The following is a 17,889-nucleotide window of genomic DNA, read 5'->3' as shown; positions in this document are numbered from 1 at the left end:
AATTATTCTGGGAATTTTTGGCACAGTAAGATTAAATGAAGAGATTGAAAGTAGCCAAGGCAAAGGAATGCCCGATTTATGTCATGGCTTGGATGCCATAGAAGGTTTGCAATGGCTGTATTGACTAGAGAGAAAAATAATTTGAGTAACCATGAGGAAGGGTGGTGGCCAGGTGGAAAGAAACTGGAAAGTGTTTTTCTTTCTCCTGTAGAGCCTCACTTGAAAAATTTAATGATCATTAGGTAGAGGAAAGTTGTGTCACCATCCAGTGCTTACACTGCTATGCCTGTTTTTTTTGCAGCCATTGGGTTCATGTTTTAATTCCAAATCAGCTGCCTTGCCAGTGCAGAATATCTCATTTCTCATCTCCCTCTGAACCTAAGACTCTAATTTGACAAACAACTCTTGGCTCACACAATAAATGAAAATCCTCTGTCTTTCTACAACTGCAGACAGCTATAGAAACAACCTCTATTGTCTGTGAATTGTAGACAGTCATGAGTTACACATTTTATTTATGGCAAAGAAGCTCATCCTTATGACAATAATAAGTCTTTTCACAGGAATTAAAAGAACACTTACCCTTGTTGGATCAGAACTAGATAGCAAGTTGTAACTAATAAGGTGCACCAAAATATGACCACATTTTATAAACTACTCTTTATCGATTATCAAACCCTACATTTGCACATGTCTAGCCCTTGTCTGTATAATCCATTTTTATTTTACTGGTTTTACATACCAGATTTCTCGTTGCATTTGTCTGTAGGTAAAATTAAATTCTGCAACTATAATATGTAATTAGTAAGGGTACCTCATAACTACATGTAATTCTTTTGCTAGTTCACACTCAGTTAAAACTTACAAATCTATAAGGGTTTATCCAAGATAGTGTCATAGTTTCCAAGTTCCCAGTCACTGCCATAAGTAGTCCTTGTAAAATGTGGTATCGTTTATGTACAACACTTGGCTATGTGTGGTTGCAGTATAGTGGTAGTTTTTCTGAAATCAACCACATTGTTGGCTGACCTCATTGTAAAAATGCTGTTTTCAAAAGCAATTTCTTATTTTTTTTAGATCCATCAGATATTGAAGGAAATATGGAATCTGCTACAGTGATTGATTTAATTCCATGGATGGAATATGAGTTCCGGATAATAGCAACAAACACTTTGGGGACAGGAGAACCTAGTATGCCATCACAAAGAATTAGAACTGAAGGCGCTCGTACGTAAATAGAAAATGTCAAGTTTTTTAATGTTTCTTAATTTTCACATTTTTATTAATAAATTTTTTAATTTTGGAGTTTTATTTTTAAAAAATCATTTAATAAGAATGCAAGTCCAGAGAATGTATTTTCAGACACCCACTGATATAGATTTTGGTAAGGAAATACCAGACTGTCCAGATGTGATAGCATCAAAGCAGGCAGGGAAGAAACATGTTACAAAGGGCAAATTTGCCTCTATTGCTGGAACAGAATCATACTGTATCTCTCAGAGATCCCCCACTGTATCTTATCAGCCAGGTTGTATGTGTATGAAAGCATGCACATGCTTGGGACCAGGGTACAGGACTTGGGAAAAAAAATTGCATGTTTTTAACAAGGAAAATGTCCCTTTGCTGTTTGGCTTGTATTCTAACTAGAGAATACATGACACGATGTGTGTTATACTGGATGATGCCATTTTTCTGTGATTGAAGGGTTGGTCCTGTGCTTTCCTATTCCATGTCAAAGATGTGACATTATCCAACACAACATACGGCCCTTATCAGTCTAATTGCTAATTGTCAGTGTTAAAATCTCAGAGCATATTTAAGGATATCCTTTAGGCTCAGGGGCGTCCTTTTTTAAAAGCAATTCTGCAAAATGAGGAATTAGATGTTATTATTAAAGATAATACATTCTGGTTTGACTGTACAAAGGAGATAACAGCAGTGCTCTAGGAGGTAATGTATCACTGCAGAAAGACTGCATCCAACAAAGCTTGTATAGCAGTATATCCTTCTTAACACATATTAGCACCCATGTGCCACCTAGATATATTTACAATTGTTGTCCCATAGCTTGAGATTTGAAATTACAAATGCAAAACCAAAGTGTAAAAATTATTTTTTGCAATTAAACCTGCTAGGTCATTGCTTTGATTAGATAGTATTTTCCAAAAAAAAAGTATTTGCATTGCAAATTTCAAAACATTTATTAAGAAGGATCCACATTTAGTCCATTAAAATTTTTTTTGCTTAGGGAGAAAAGAAATACAGATTGCTTAAATTAATCTGCACAGGGAAGGAAAAGCCACATAACTTTAATGCTAAAGTAAAAGGAAATTACTGCCTATAAAATTGATTATTAGCATCCTATGCTTTATGACTCAACAGCTGTATTTGAAGGCCCAGGAATCTAAATGAGAAATCTACAAATGCTTCTTGGGGTGCCTGATGCAAAATAGACATTTTTGAAATGTCAGAAAAGAGACAGAAAGGGAGGGGAAATAATGCTCAGAGTGGTAGTTTCCTGCAGTTTGCAGTGTGCCATGTTCATTGTATTTGTTGCAGCCTCCCAAAAAATGGCATATCCTCCAGTTTTGTAGCAGGATGCAATGCTTTTGCAAGGGGTAGTCTGTTTAGTCTGTTGTCTGGTTCCCTGCACGGCACCATTGTCATCTCTGGCAGACTGTGAGACATTTTTGGTGAAACAAAGCAAAATGTTAATGTAGGCATCAGTCAGCACTTCTTGCCATGCCAAAATAAGGTATAAATCAGTAACAGTTCGCAGATGAATGTCTGTGCCCAAGTGCATTTTCTGCCAGGAGCTGGAATTTGTTATGAGCAAGAGCAATAGGATTTGGGTTGCACCGTCAGCTTCCAGGGTACTACAGAACCGGTACTGCGTGTGCATTTTCATGTAAATCTGAAGAAGGTAAATATTTTCTTGCACAAGCAACAAACCATATGCACACATTGTAGTTATTTTTAACATTTGTTCTGTGTTAAACAGCGACAAACAGTGCTGGGTGTTTGTTGTACTGAATGGGTGACAAATAATGTCTGTGAAACTCTATTGTTATCGGTGTCTTTTTCAGTTTCAAGTCCCCCTTCCTGTAGATAACAATAATTTCAGTAACATTTTTATTAGTGTGCTAAGAATATGTGCTATGATTTTTCTTTTTAATGAAATCTTCTTCATCAATAATACATTTTACAGTGATTTCTTGAAATTCAATGGATCAAAGTCTGCTTTTATGTATTTTAGCTTATGGATGCATTAGAGTAATTGTCTAAGTATAGTTCTCTGAATTAGTAACCTAGTCTTAATGGAGAAAGAAACATGGGTTTAATGGTTGAGAGAATGAGGGAGATTCTCTTGAAAAGGGTGATATGTAAGACATTAGAGAGTCTTTTTTCTCTTTGGCAGCCTGTGTATCTTCTTTGACTGCTTAACTATTCTAGCAAACCTCTGCTTGTAGCTTAGCCCTAAAGTTATACGCTTATAATAGATAATGTGACTACTGTGTATTTCAGTAATAACAAGGTCAAGTAATAGGTTCAAGCTTCCTCTTGAATTGTCATGATACGTATGTTTAGTCTCATTCTCAACTAATTGTTTTCAGGAAGGCCAGAAATAAATAATGCAAACCATGCACTGAATGCTGATTTCAATTTCAAATTTATTGTTACATATTTTTATCCTTTTTGAAAACATTGAAAACATTAATTCTTCTCTGCTTTGTGTTTCTCCTCAGCTGACCCTCAGAGAAGGCCTCAGCAAACATCTTAAATACTTACTTAGAAACTATCCCCTTGCTATCTTGGGGCATTCATGATTAGTGGAAAAAATGCCTGATCATATAAGATTTTTTAACACAAAGAACACGTTCATATACATAGGGCATGTAGCTAACTGGAGGATATTTAATGCACTGTAGGTAGGCCATCTTTTTGGTGGTACTTTGTGTGTCCTCAGTAGTGAGTGACAGCAAATAAATACACAAACGTCGTAGAGAGTAGCAATAGAATCATCACACTTAGTGCGAAGAGTCTTACAGAAATGAGAATACAGTAATGATTTATAATGGAGTCCTTGAGAGTATCCTGCTTTACCACTCTCACACTCAGCACACTCAGCTGTGCACTAATGATAGATTAACAGATTTTATTTCGTTACAGAGAATATTGGTGTAAAACACCATTAGTAAATTACTAAGTGCTATGCCAAATGCACTTCTGAACATCTACGCGTTCTGAACATACCAATCAAGAAGATGTGCCAGTAATCTATAATAGGATTAGGATGCCAATGCTTCAAAGATATATCCATGGGTTTAACGTTATACATTGTGAGTAAATCCATTGAAGTAGGTGGAACTAATCACAGTCTGTTAAGGTAAATTCATGCGCAAGTCCTGAGTGCTTGAGACCTTGGCATACCAACATCTGAGGAAGCATAAGAGCAATACACAGTAGTTCTCTAAAGACATGTGAGGAGTGTTCCATTTCTGAATAGTCCATTAAATATTTGTAGAGAATATGGTTAAAAAGAAGAATGATTGATTTCTAGCTATGGTTAGAACTGGCATGTTTCCCGCAACAGTAGCTATACATTAGTCTTGGGAAGACCACAGACTCTCACAGCTATTACAGACTATCATTATTTTAATTGTGTGTGCCACGTGTGCTCATTGGCCCTGCTGGTAAAAAGAAAAGTAAATAGTGATATTTTGACTGACTGCATACTTTGTAGCCATTTTTCTTGTCTCTTCTATTTTTCTAGCTCCTAATGTGGCTCCTTCAGATGTTGGAGGAGGGGGTGGAAGCAATAGAGAGCTGACAATAACATGGATGGTAGGTATTGCACTGAGGTGCCACGAAACCTATACTTCCTTGTGTCTGATCTTCCTCATCCTGAAACCCATGTCAATCCAGTTTGTCACTGGCTCCTGTGAGAGCAGGATCTGTACACAGTATATAGGTTTTCAGTCTTTTATCATAAAAATACATAAAAAGGAATTAGTACGATGATACTTTAGATGTTAGGCAACATTATTTTGTGTTACCAGTCACACTAGCATAAAATAAAACTTATAAAATGTCAATATACAAGAATTTCCTTAAAAATCCAGTTAATAATTAAGACAGGCTAGTTTATAGATTGGGGATAGAGATAAAATGTTAATCACAAAAATAATGGAATTAAAAGTTAATTACAGTATTACCAAAAAAGCTTTTCAGTAAGCAAAGTCTTTTGAAAATTTCGTCTCTCTCATGTACCTTAGGTATACAGTCCATGATACTTTGTCTTTACAAAGTCTTGTATATGTATATATATAAATGCTGTCTTCATTCTGGTAGTGAAACAATGGTTTTTAAAATTTACCTATATTGCGGGAAAAAAAATGCTTATGAAAACAGGGAAGAAAGGAAAAGGAACAAGAAGATAGGAGGAAAGCAAAACCCAGAACAAGAGATGATAAGAATTTATAAGCAAAGTTGTTGTATAGGCAAAAGTTGCATGGAAGAGAGAACGGAAGTCTTCTGAAGGGTATTTCAGAAAGCTAGGCAGGAGAAATAAAGCAAAAAAAAACCTATCTGATTCATGTCAGAGCCTATCAGTAACCAGCAAAAACAGAGTTACAGAAGCATTACGTCTGGCAAAGAAAGATGATTAAATGTTATGCTTGAAAAGATTACCAAGTTTATCTTGCTATTGACTTCTCTGTTCACCTCCATAAGGCTACGAGGCACATGAGACACATTATGCCATTTGTGTCTTTTGGGGAATAATTTGTTTCAGATGTAGCAGCTTATTTACCTCTGTGAGGAGTGCTTTTTCTTGTGGGATTTAATATAAAGGTGACATAATTCCAACAGCAACTTTGTCATTGTTGTATAAGGGCCCTCCTTATGAACACACAAATTTTGATCCATATGCACATTTCCAAATTTTTGTACTTCAGGTTGATCATACCTATTTGAAAAAATTCTCAAGTATGACACAAAAATAGTCAGCCATATGTTTGGGCTAACAGATTTGGGGTTTCCTGTTTTAGTTTGATTTTAGTTCAGTTCAAAATATTTATTGAGTCTTTCTAAGTATTTTAGCAATTAATTTACCTAAAGAAAAAATTTCTAAGTTTATGAAAAAGGAAGATCCACACTTCTGTTAAAATATATTTAAAAGGTTATTTCTTAGTTCCAGTAACAATAGGTTAGGAAGTAGGTGTATCCTGGTTGGTTTGATTCTGCTCTTTATTTATCTTTGAAGAGCAAAAGTCAAATAAGAACACATGCAATGGACAGTTGCACAAGACCTAGATTATTTTATTATTTCTTCACAAGTGCTGTCTTATAAAAACTTTAACAAACTACAGAGCTACTTCTTGCATTGCATGTAAAGACCCATACTTGTGGCATTTTCAATACAGTTAAAACTCGGCTGTGACTAAACTAAAAAAAAGAAAATTATAACCAGGAGAATAATGACTAATGCAAGATCTGAAGTACAGGATCATTTCAGACTTTCCTATACACCCAAGTAGATTTATATTCCAGTTAGTGTCATGCTTTTTCACACCTTTTCTGTAATGAGTAGCTTGTTTAATCAGACAAATTAAGCATGGCTTCAAATATTTACTCCCCAAGAATCTTTCATACTATGTCTAGCAAGTGTTTTTGAATAGAGAAATTAGATATACGGAGCCTGTCTGACAGACAACAATATATCTATCTGTAGGCTAAGATAAAGGTGTATATTGATTCGCCTAAATGTGCTGGCATTTGCATATGGTACTCAAAATAGTCCGTAATTAAGAAGAGAAGAACAAAATGTATGGCAGGCTTACATGTTGCTGCCAACCCCCTTTCAGCTTTTGCTATGATTCATAAACCCAGGTTGAATGAGACAGCCAGAGATGCAATCAAAGCTCTTCTGAGTCTTGTTTTGAAAGAAGAACTGAGAAAGAGAGCTAGGAGTGGCATGCCCATTCTTCCCTATTTTCCCTGTTTGTCTTTCCCTCTTCTTTTTGGTTTTTCAAAGGTTTTAGTGGATGCTACAAACTATTCAGCTACTTATACCTACTCATTATGTGCAGCCATTGAAGGAAAAGCTGCTTTCAAGATTTTATAACCAGAATATAATGTTTAAGTGCCAGTCCTGGCTTTCTGAAGTTTGCTCTGGCTGAAAATCCTTCTGAGACTAGGGCCGCATACAAGCTGCTTACTTTGGCATATGAGATAGGATTCTGGTTTATCTTAAGCAGCGATTCAAAAGATGAGCTATCAAAGGTGATCCAGTCCGTGAAATCTTCTGCTTTTTGAATTGCAAGGATGCCTATGAATCTACACTTAGGTACATGAAGGTACATTAGCTTTTCTGAGAAACTAGGTATCCAGTTTTCATCTGATGTCCAGTCAGACCTGAGGTAGAAAACAAGCTAAGATATGAGTTGTACCTCATCCAACAGACACACTCAGAATATGCCTGACACATGAAAAATTAAGCATATAAAATAGGTTATCTAGTTGGGTTTTTTTCATAGCTGATTTGTAGTTTAAGTCTTCACCTGGTGGCTTGTGATTAGCATCACAACTAGAAACCAAATATCCAGCTTGGTTTGTGCATGAGGGGTTTCTTGAATTTTATCTGTTGGCAGTCATCTTAATTACCAATTTTACTTAAGTCATTCATGTGTTCTCAGAAGTCATGTTGTAGGTAGATGGTATCTTTCCACTGTCTAAAGTTCCATTATAATTCAGATTTGACATACATCAGCATTTCACCTGTGTTCCTCGGAAAAGCCAAAGAAGTTATGTATGTAGAGACCTGCAGTCAGCTGCATCAGTTAGTTGTCTTTTGCAACATGGAGTCATGGTTAGAGTACCCACCCAGGAAGCAAGAGGCACTGAGTCCAAAAGATTGTCCATACATATCCCGTGCTCTAGAAGGGTGCCCTAATCCTAGTCATGGGGTACTGAGGCCACTTTCCAGTTTTTGATTGAACTGAGCCACTGTTCTGCTAGAAATACAGTTAAGTATGGGGAAAAAAGAACAGCAAGCAAGAGGAAACCTGCTGGTTACTGAACTCTGCAGATGGTAAATCCTGTTGGATTCTGGGCTCCAACAGCTGGTTTTTGCTTGTATCCAGTGACGATTCAATGCTGAAGCACTGGTGTCTAGGGAGCTTCAACTAGAACCAGCTTTCTGTTCTCAACCAGCTGAAGGCTGCCTGCTTTTAATATTGCTGCATTGTTTTTGTTGTGACTTTGACACTGATGTTGCAAACCAGTGAAACTTCACAGCAGCAACAGAGAAAATAGGATGCAATGGGATTTGATAGCTGGCACACCCGGGGCAGGGGTCAGTTAACCTTAAGCTGAATAAAGTCAGAAGTCCCAGCCTTTGGTCTGATTCTGTACGTTTCTCTTGGAAGCCTTGTCATGAAGAAAAGAAGTTCCATCATTGTTCATATCTCCTTATCAGACATTTTTCAAATTTTGAGTTCCAACATCTGTGTTTGCCTTAATCTTTTTCTTGTTGTACTATGTATACTAGTCTTCTAATCCATGTGCTATGTTTTTGAAGTCAAAACGCAAATGCTTCTAGTGTTCCAAAAACTTGATGAGTGTTCACGAGAATTTTCTTTCTCAGAGAAGCTTTGGAGTTCCATTCTAGCTTCAAAGAAATAGGAACATCAGAATTTGTAAGCTAGGGTTGTGGGGTTTTTTTTTGGCTTGCTCCACTATTTTCTAAGTTTCATAAATCCTTGCTCAGACTATCTCCACACGTTGGCTGAAGTGCTACAGTAGTGGGCAAACACCTAAGGAGAATAATTATTCTCTGGTGTACTGCTCCAAGGCCTTTGCTTCAAGATAATCTGTTTCATCTCTGTGAGCTTTACAGTATGGGAAAAGGTGATGCAGGAAATTTGTTTTCAAAAGATGCTTCTGGTCAGCCTCCAGATGTGATACATATCCACTATTACTTACTCCTTAAGAAAGCCTTTTTTGCTGGCTACAGCTGACAGCAGTTTTAGGACACAGTCATTCTTGGGTTTTTTTCTGTAGAAGATAACATGAAGTGTCTTGCACTGAGTTTGGATGAGGAACAAGGTGTTAAAATGTTTTAGTAGCAGACATGCTACTACTGCAGATTTGCATAATGAAGATGATGTATTTTTAAAGGAAGATGGTGTATTTTTAAAGGGGGTGGGAGCAAACCATAGAAGGAAACCAGGAGAAAATGGAACTTTAGTTCAATGTTTTTACAATGCGTGTATCAATGCTTTCTGTATTATTTATACTTAATTAGCGATCCATTTGTTTAGTTGGCTGCAAAAAGTAATGTTTTGTCTTTTGCCTCTTTAGCCTTTGTCAAGAGAATACCACTATGGCAATAACTTTGGTTATATAGTGGCTTTCAAGCCATTTGGTGAGAAAGAATGGAGAAGAGTTACAGTTACTAATCCTGAAATTGGCCGGTACGTCCACAAGGATGAATCAATGCCGCCTTCAACGCAGTACCAAGTAAAAGTGAAAGCTTTTAACAACAAAGGGGATGGACCATTCAGTCTCACTGCTGTCATTTATTCAGCACAAGATGGTGAGTAAGGGTTCCAGATAAGTTTTACACGGAGGGCCCAGATCAGTGCTACCAACATCAGTAGGGAGAACCTGGCCCTACACACTGATTGATATAGCAATATGCACCTTCAGCAAGGAGGGTGTACATGGCTCACACAGAATGCTTGCAGTTGTTCTCAGTGAACAACTTCAGACTCTATTTTCTGTACGATGCAGAGCACTTGGCTGTAGTTGATGTCTGAATGAGCAATACACAGAAGAATTCAAGATTTTTCACACAGCTTGTTAAAAGATTTAAGAATTTAAGGGAAAAAAGAATTCTGGTCTTCATATTTTTCACCTAAAACATTTACATCGTTATCCAGCAATGTCTCTTTTTGACATATGTATGGGTTCTTTCTTCCTAACAGACCACACCAAAGCCTGTTATTCAGGCAGATCAGTATCAGAATTTAGCACAAAACTTGTAAAGGAGTAATAGTTCAGCTGTATCTATTTATATTTCAAGCATTTTTAGATACTAATATAAATTATCCCTGCCACATTCTTTATCCTAGTTTCAATGTTAGAGCTATCAAGTGAATAATTTAATGAAAACCTCCTTGACATTTGATGAAAATCTTTTTCTTAATTCTACTGGAATTGTTTCACATGCTGTGATCTTTAGGATTCAAGTTTAAATGACATTTCCAAATTTAGCAGGAGAGAGAAAGCACTAGAAGAAGGTTTACCTTAAATCAGAAGAAATATATACAACACCCTAATTGCAACATAATCACTCAAGTCTGTTTTAAAAAAAAATACGGTTTATTAATTTCTGCCAAAAAGCCAAAGAATTATTGCTCATATTTTTCTTTCCATGGAGCAGAATCTCCTTTACAAAGTCAGCAGATCCAGACCAAAGAGCCAAGGGGAGGGATATGATAACAAGGCCACATTCTCACACTTCCGACTCTGCTCTTTACTCTGTGTACTTTATGGGAGATTTATGTTCATGATTCCCATTAACACCAATAGGAACTTTGCACACAAGTTGCCCACACACAGAGAAGAGATAAAATAGTCCTTTTGTTTCTTATGATAATTCAGGATTCAAGCCAGTGACACTTAGCTATCTGAAGAGGTTAATACCAATCCTTTTTCTCAGAAAAGCGTATACCTTAGGATATCATCTTCAACAGCTGCTACAGCAACAGAACGGTTGTTTTTGCAATTGTGTAAATGAGTTAGTAAATAGCTATGGTGTTGTAAAAGCCATATCTACCAAATAACATTTCAGTATCCATCCTTTCTCAGAGACATTATCACCAGGTGACTGATAAGCTCCCACATATTTATATTACGATTATACTAACCACGTGAGGGATGGCAGTGTGTTTGTATAGCTCTCTAAGTTCAGAGACATGGCAGACCCTAGGAGCTCCAAAAGACAGAAGAAAAGCAGATGTGCAGTAATGCCAGCTTCCAGATAAAGAAGTCACTTCAGTGGCTACTGATGTTGTACCATAGACTTTAGCAAAGTCTAAACACTTGATAGAAACACTTGTGGTTAAATGAGGTTAGAAGGAATTTTTCCAATAGATGTAATGAAAGTTATTCCAAAGAATATCCTGCAGTTTTCTGCTGGCATCAGAACTTGCACAAAGTCACCTCAGTACCTTGTAATGTGCTTATTGGCTCCCATCCTTAATTTTGTATAGTTAAGGTTAGAAGACAGTTGTGTGATGATCACTGTTTCTTCAGTGAAGAGAACATATTGTGAGGCCCATGTGATTGCTTCTTTTATTGGTAGAATTACTGAATTAGAAGGCTGGAGAGAGAAAAGCAGCTGATGTCATCTTTCTGGCTCAGGAGAGACTGCAAAATATTTGTAGAATATAAATGCCAAAAAGGGATATAAATTATTTGGAGCTCATAAGCAAGCATAAGCAGATGAAATATTGTTTAGAGTACTGTATCAGCAAAATTGCTGGCATTGGATCTTTTCAATATGAAACATACAATGGAGGAGAGTCTGACAGTGGTTTGGGAATAGATTAGATGGTCACATCTATTCCACCTGTGCTTCTATACCTCTGAATCGGCAAGTGATATTACAAGTATCAGAAAGCACAACTTCTCAAAGGTATTAGTGAGATTTTAAAGCAATATGGTCATACAATATTCCATATGGATATCTATAAATATACATACGTACATCTGTAAATATGACAGCATATCAACTATGTTGTGTATTTTGAAATATATCTATGTGCATCTAGTTATAACTGTGGGCGTTTTTATTCACTTTAGTGACTGGGGAATTTCTGTGTTCCCATGTGTTTTTAGCCAAGTTCCATATCTGACAACTACTAGTCATACCTGCCATTGCTAGTAGTGAGTAATATTTGCTAGTAATGAGGCACAGGCCTGTTGCTTATCTAAATTCCTGTCATTGTGAAAACAATTTTGCAATAATGTATCATTTTTTAATTACACATTTGCATTATTAACAGTCATTGAAAGACAATTACAAAAGGTAACTTTGCATATAAGATTATTTTGTTACCTAGGATACTTTTCATGAGAGATGTAACTGATTTTTTTCTTAACAGTGGCTGTTTTGATGCATAGTTGACTGGATGCCGAGTTGGAAGATTAAGTATATGAAAGCTTTCCTCAGCTCGGGCTGTCATGCCTGTCTGTTGCAACTTGTTTCAAAAGATTCACGACAGAGAACTGTTCTTAGCTCGGAAAACTTTATCTTTTATAGACATTGCTAAGTTTATGCCTTTTTAAATTCCTCACCTCACTTAAAATGCAAGTAACAGTGAAGTTAACAGCCTCTTATAATTAAACTAGAACTTAATATTCTAAGCCCTGAATAAAAGCATATCACATTATAATGGTCTGTATTCTGCGTTGGCTGGTGTCCAAATCTAAGAACACAAACAAAATCAACTTTGGGATATATGCCTAATAGAAGGGTGCTCTTGGATTATTTCACACCTATGTTCAAGTTTATATGTGTCAGTGGCCAGCTCTGTATCTAATATCTCATCTCATAAAAACTGTATCATCATGACTAATTGACATATACATGAATATTTGTGTGTAGCTAGCTTAAAAAATCTGATGTACATAATCTGTGAGCTGTTGTCCAATTTAGTAAAATATCACTGGATGCTTCATTCTATTTATCAAAGCCTGGTTTTAATTTACACAGATTTCAGCATGGAATCTGTTGAAGCATAAAAATACATAGTCTAAGCCAAGTAATAGAATCATTGCTTTGTTTTTATAGAGTCATTTCCCATACAGATCATCATCAAATTTAAAGTTTACTCAAGTCAAAACAGAATAAAAACTAACACACTTGGCCCCCAGATACCAAGAAAATGATACAAAATACTGACATGAGAGGAGCCTCTGTAAGCCAGTATAACAATGTCACTGGATGAGATCAGATGTTTAACATGTGTTTCGTCTTCCAGCCCCAACTGAAGTACCTACAGATGTGAGTGTAAAAGTTTTGTCGTCTTCTGAAATGTCTGTTTCTTGGCACCATGTTTCTGATAAATCTGTGGAAGGATATCAGGTGAGTTTAGAGGTGACACTGTCGATCTTCTCATTCATTTTATTTCAGTAGTTAAATGCAAGGGTAATTCCTACTCTAACATTCTGTCTCTCAGCATTCACTTCTCTGTAGGTATCATTTACTGTTCAGATTTCACATCCTGAGAAGCAGATTATTTTTGATGCTATGTACTTCACTACTAAAACATATTAACAAATGTATATGCTCACTCTTCAAGTGAAAAAAGGCCTTGTTATTTCATGAAAAAGTCTTGCCTCTTTATGTTGTGTAATTGAATGCCTATCTCTACTTTCTCAAAACATATTGAAATTAAGTTTTGGGTGTAATTGTCAACACAGACATGAAATTGTAAATAACTCGTGGCCCATTTAAATTATCAGCAGTTATTAATATAACGCACTCACAAATCCTATAGTAAGTGACAGAGACAGTGCTATTGTGAAAGACAACAATGTTTTGTTCATGATTTCTATTCTCCACATGAAAAAGAGCTTGAAGGTATGTTCATCTGCTCCAATACTAAGTGTTACTACTGGTAAAAATTGGTTCTTTCCTTGTACAGTGATGACAACAGTCATAGGGTGGGGAGTGCAACCAGAAATGGCCACATGGTACTCCAGCAGGGAAGTCCTAACATCATCCATGCAGAGGGGAAGCTGACAAACTCTGCAGCGTACAGCCAGTGTACTTTGGCTGCACACCAAAATAGGAACTGGGGCCTTAGTTTGTTAGTGACTTGCTTTGTGATTTAAGTTGCTGGCTGTTTGATGGTAGTCTCTTGTGTTCCAAAATGAGCACATATGAATGTGGAATAACCTCATAGAATGTATTTTGATGACTGGAGTAGATGAATAAATGTTCTTTTAATTAGTAGTACTTGTTTCTATATTTCCTGATCTCTGTTTCTGTCTCCATGAGATTTAGGTAATACTTTTGGGATACTGTAACAGGATCGTAGCGAAGATCTCGATAGGAACTAGCATAGTGTCCCATATAAAACTTGATTCTACACAGTACGCACATATAGTATTAAAATTATAAGCAGAGGACAGAGGGGCTCTAAATTAAGACACTGACATCAGCAGTAACTCCTAATTTACTAAAGCAGCCCACTGGTCTGGTGTTTCATAGGGATTGCACAACTAGAACAGAGCAGACAAATTCATGGTCGTAACTGAGAGCTGGGTGGAGTGCCCGGATCTGTGAGCTCGAGCCGTCCAGCCATGGAGGAGTGCTGCACTCCCGAGCTGGACAGTCAGCACAGAAACCATGCAGGAAGCCCTGCTCACCCTGAATAACCAGAACAGACACTCAGCAGGCACACACCAGGGGACTTGTGGAGAGAGCAGGAGAGCACTGGAGAGGCTGGGATTGCAATAGCCATAGAACATGGCGATGGATGTTGAGAGTTGTGGTGGGGAATGGGGTAGGAAGGGTGAGGGGTGAGGATGAATAGGGAGAGAACATGGTGGGAAAATATTCCTGTAGGCAACCCACTTTTTGCTGTTTTTTAAAATTTTACTTTATTTTACATAAAGCCATCTGAATTGCTGTCAGGGGAAATCAGAGAAAGAAGGAAGGGGAGAGGATTCAGAAGGAAAGAACAGGATGCACGGGACTGTCAGTAGAAAAAAGAAAAAAAGAAATGGAAAGAAGTGTGGAGTATCTTTGGACTGAAAAGAGAATAACTGCTGTTCTGAAGAAAGGTGGGATAGCCTGGGAATGGACGGAGAGTTCTCTTAGACAGAATATAGAGGTGCTGACTGTGGCTTTATTTTGACAGCTGGAGTGTAAGTTCATCCACTCATTCCTAGAGAAGTACTATACTTCCACAAATCCAGTATGAACTGGGCGGCTTGAATACGTAAAGTGAGCAGTGGCATTAGAATGAATTTCTTTTTTCTTTTTTTCTGAAGTAACCTTCTAGTTATAAGGACTGTGGAAAAAAAGCTCCCATCTGGCCACACAATAAACAAGACTGATAGGCATGAATTACTGCCCCACGGAGCTCAGTAAGGTGTTAATTCTGAGATCTCTTTCTCTAGAGCAATTACCAGCTTTATTCTAGTAGTGGGGAAAGCAGCAAAGGGCAAGCCTGTGCTTCTACACTGAGGGTGGAAAGAAAATCTTGTGCTCCTGAAAATCACATCTCCCATCAGTCCTGAAGGAGCCATAGGACAGGGCAAAAATGGAGAGGGCTCTTCTGGAAGGTCAAAGCTGTAGATAGCTTTTGTGAAGTTACAGTACAAGTTGTGGGAGAAGAAGGACTCAAGCTACGTCATAAAAGTCCAGTGAATACATCGGGAAGGCTTTGTCTCTATAGGCATCAAGAAATAGTCCAATTTTTTTTTTTTTTTAATTACTACTCAGCTGTAACAGAAATTAGCAAAACCCCTCATTCACCATAACACCTTCTCAATTTCATTTTGGTCTTTATTATTACCTGAAAATTGCATAATTGACCTTTTAAATGCTACAGTTTACGAGGTGGGAGTCCCCTGAGCAAAGTACCTAAAGGTATTTCACCTGTGACACAATGCTTTTCACACCTGGAGGAGTCAGATTTTCTCGACACTAATGCATACTGTCAGGATGACTGCCCTCATGGTGATGAGTGTGAGCTGATACATTTTGCCATTACAGAGGAGTATCCTCAGCTCACACTTAAAGAAGAAATAAATGAAAACTATGTCCATCCATATAGAGAATTTAAGATTTATGTGTTCTTGCAATAGCCTGCTAAAAAGCCACAGCTCTTCAGTGCATGCAGTGCCAAAGACGCTATCTGTATTCTGTTGCTTCTATACAATACATATATGTTTATTTTATTAAACAAATTTATCACTACTCACCACCATTGTCCCTTGTTTACTGAAATATGCTATTAACATTATGTCTTAGTATAAGTAAAGTATCTCTTTTATGTTTCTCCTATGTAAAACTTTCATGAATATGAGAACTGTTGTTTCATGACACTCACAGCAACAACTTCTGGTGTATTTCAGTATATTACAATTTGAATAGAGGAGAGGACCACGAAAGAGAGTGTTTTTCCCTGATTTCAGCATGGAGGGCTGCACTAATTCATGATGACAAAGACATTCCCTTTCCACAGATCACTATTGGCTTATCTCCCACAACGAACTGTAGAGCTGGGGTGAAGTACCCTCCTGTGTCCCCTGGCGATTTGTTATCTATGAGTTATCCTACCAAGGTAAATGTAGAGCACCAGGAAAAAGCAGTCTGTCCAGGATTATTGTCCAAGCTCTTTAATAAAAAGACAGAATGACTACAGAGCAAAGTGAGAAAATGTAACTTCTTGAAGCAATGGGGCATTTAATTCTATGTATCACTTCCAGAGGCAAGAGAGTGAAAGAAATTGCCAAGTTATTTCAAGAGACTTTTAAAGTGTTTAAATAATAAGTGAGAAAAGAAATGTAGGAGTAGTGTAAAGAAGACAGTACTGTTTCTTAGCTCTCAAGGGAGTCATCTAATTTCAAATTTTTTCTTTTCCAAGAGTAGTTATAATGACCCAAATGATAGATATGACTTTATATTAAATGAAGAGGTAAGGAAGAACATTCTGAGTGTGACACACAGCTTAAACACTATAGTAGTAGTTAATTCCACAACATTGCAGCCAAGAACAATAATATTTGAGATTTAAATTTATTTTAATTTTTACATTATGTTACTTCTGCCTGAAATGTAATATGCTCTCAGTGAAGTAATTTACATTTTCATACATTGTTCTCACTTGTCTTGTTTGATGCTGTATATTACTTGTTATATTATGCTCCTAACATCACTGTAGTGCAAATGAACAGTAGGATTGTAGAAAGTTTTGCAAGTCAGAGGCATTCAAAGGCTTCCAGCATATGCTCCGTGATTAACGAAATCTTCCCATGAAGTGTGTTTGCCATCTTTTATGTGAAGCAGGTACTTAATTAACATAATAGAACATACTAAAAGTGAATTAATTAGTCTTCAGCGGCCAGTTAATATCAAGAACAAAGCTACCATTGGTCCTGTCGTAGCTAATAAACTTTTGGCCACCTAGAACTTCACAGACATCCCTTTGCTGCAGGCTAGAAACTTGTTTGAACTTAGGGACAGAGATAGACATGACGTCTTCTAGATCCTGATGCACACACCCTCTCACACTTGAGTCAGCCACATATAGTCAAAAGCTTATGGTATACAGCTGGCTGCACTCAACCACAGCAGCTCATCTACAACAGTTTGTTAATTATAATCACATAAAAAAAAAGTCTGACTTGAAGATCATAGTCAGACCTTCAGCTGAAATGGCTGTGACAGTTTCAGATCCACACCAGTTTGAAACCATTCATCAAGTGGAGGTTACCACCCTGCTGGAGAAGCCTGCAGGATGGATTTCGTGCACGTTCCTCACTCATTTTGGGGCAAAGGCTGTTGACTCAGTAAAATAGACACCTTGATAAGTGGGAATTTCATGAGTGAGAGTGCCTAAATTACAGTAAACTGATGTTTAGGATGCTAGTGGATTAAACTTCCAAAATACTGTGTAGGACATACATTAATATAACTAAAAATTACCCATTCATGCCTGCTGAAGGGCAGGTATGCATACTGTATTTAAACACAGGAGCCAGCTTGGCCTGCAGATACAATATGATTCTCTCTACACCAGGAAAAAGTGAGAAAAGTCCCTATGATATTGTCACATTTATAATAACCAGAGCACGAGTAGC

The 17,889-nt window shown here is 37.2% G+C and overlaps 1 protein-coding gene across 1 annotated transcript in view; it reads left to right on the top strand.

The window, feature by feature from the left end:
* The window catches only part of CNTN1 (contactin 1), a 93,922-nt gene that overhangs the window by 52,652 nt on the left and 23,381 nt on the right, over positions 1 to 17,889 (top strand). Inside the window, exons 15-18 of the mRNA XM_074144507.1 lie at positions 1,078 to 1,227; positions 4,775 to 4,845; positions 9,364 to 9,598; positions 13,053 to 13,156. Coding sequence (XP_074000608.1) covers positions 1,078 to 1,227; positions 4,775 to 4,845; positions 9,364 to 9,598; positions 13,053 to 13,156 — 560 coding nt within the window. The remainder of the gene's footprint in view (positions 1 to 1,077; positions 1,228 to 4,774; positions 4,846 to 9,363; positions 9,599 to 13,052; positions 13,157 to 17,889) is intronic.

The sequence above is a fragment of the Numenius arquata genome, chromosome 2, assembly GCF_964106895.1.
Source record: "Numenius arquata chromosome 2, bNumArq3.hap1.1, whole genome shotgun sequence".
NCBI classification, from domain to species: Eukaryota; Metazoa; Chordata; class Aves; order Charadriiformes; family Scolopacidae; genus Numenius; species Numenius arquata.
This window is presented reverse-complemented; position numbering and strand designations above follow the sequence as displayed.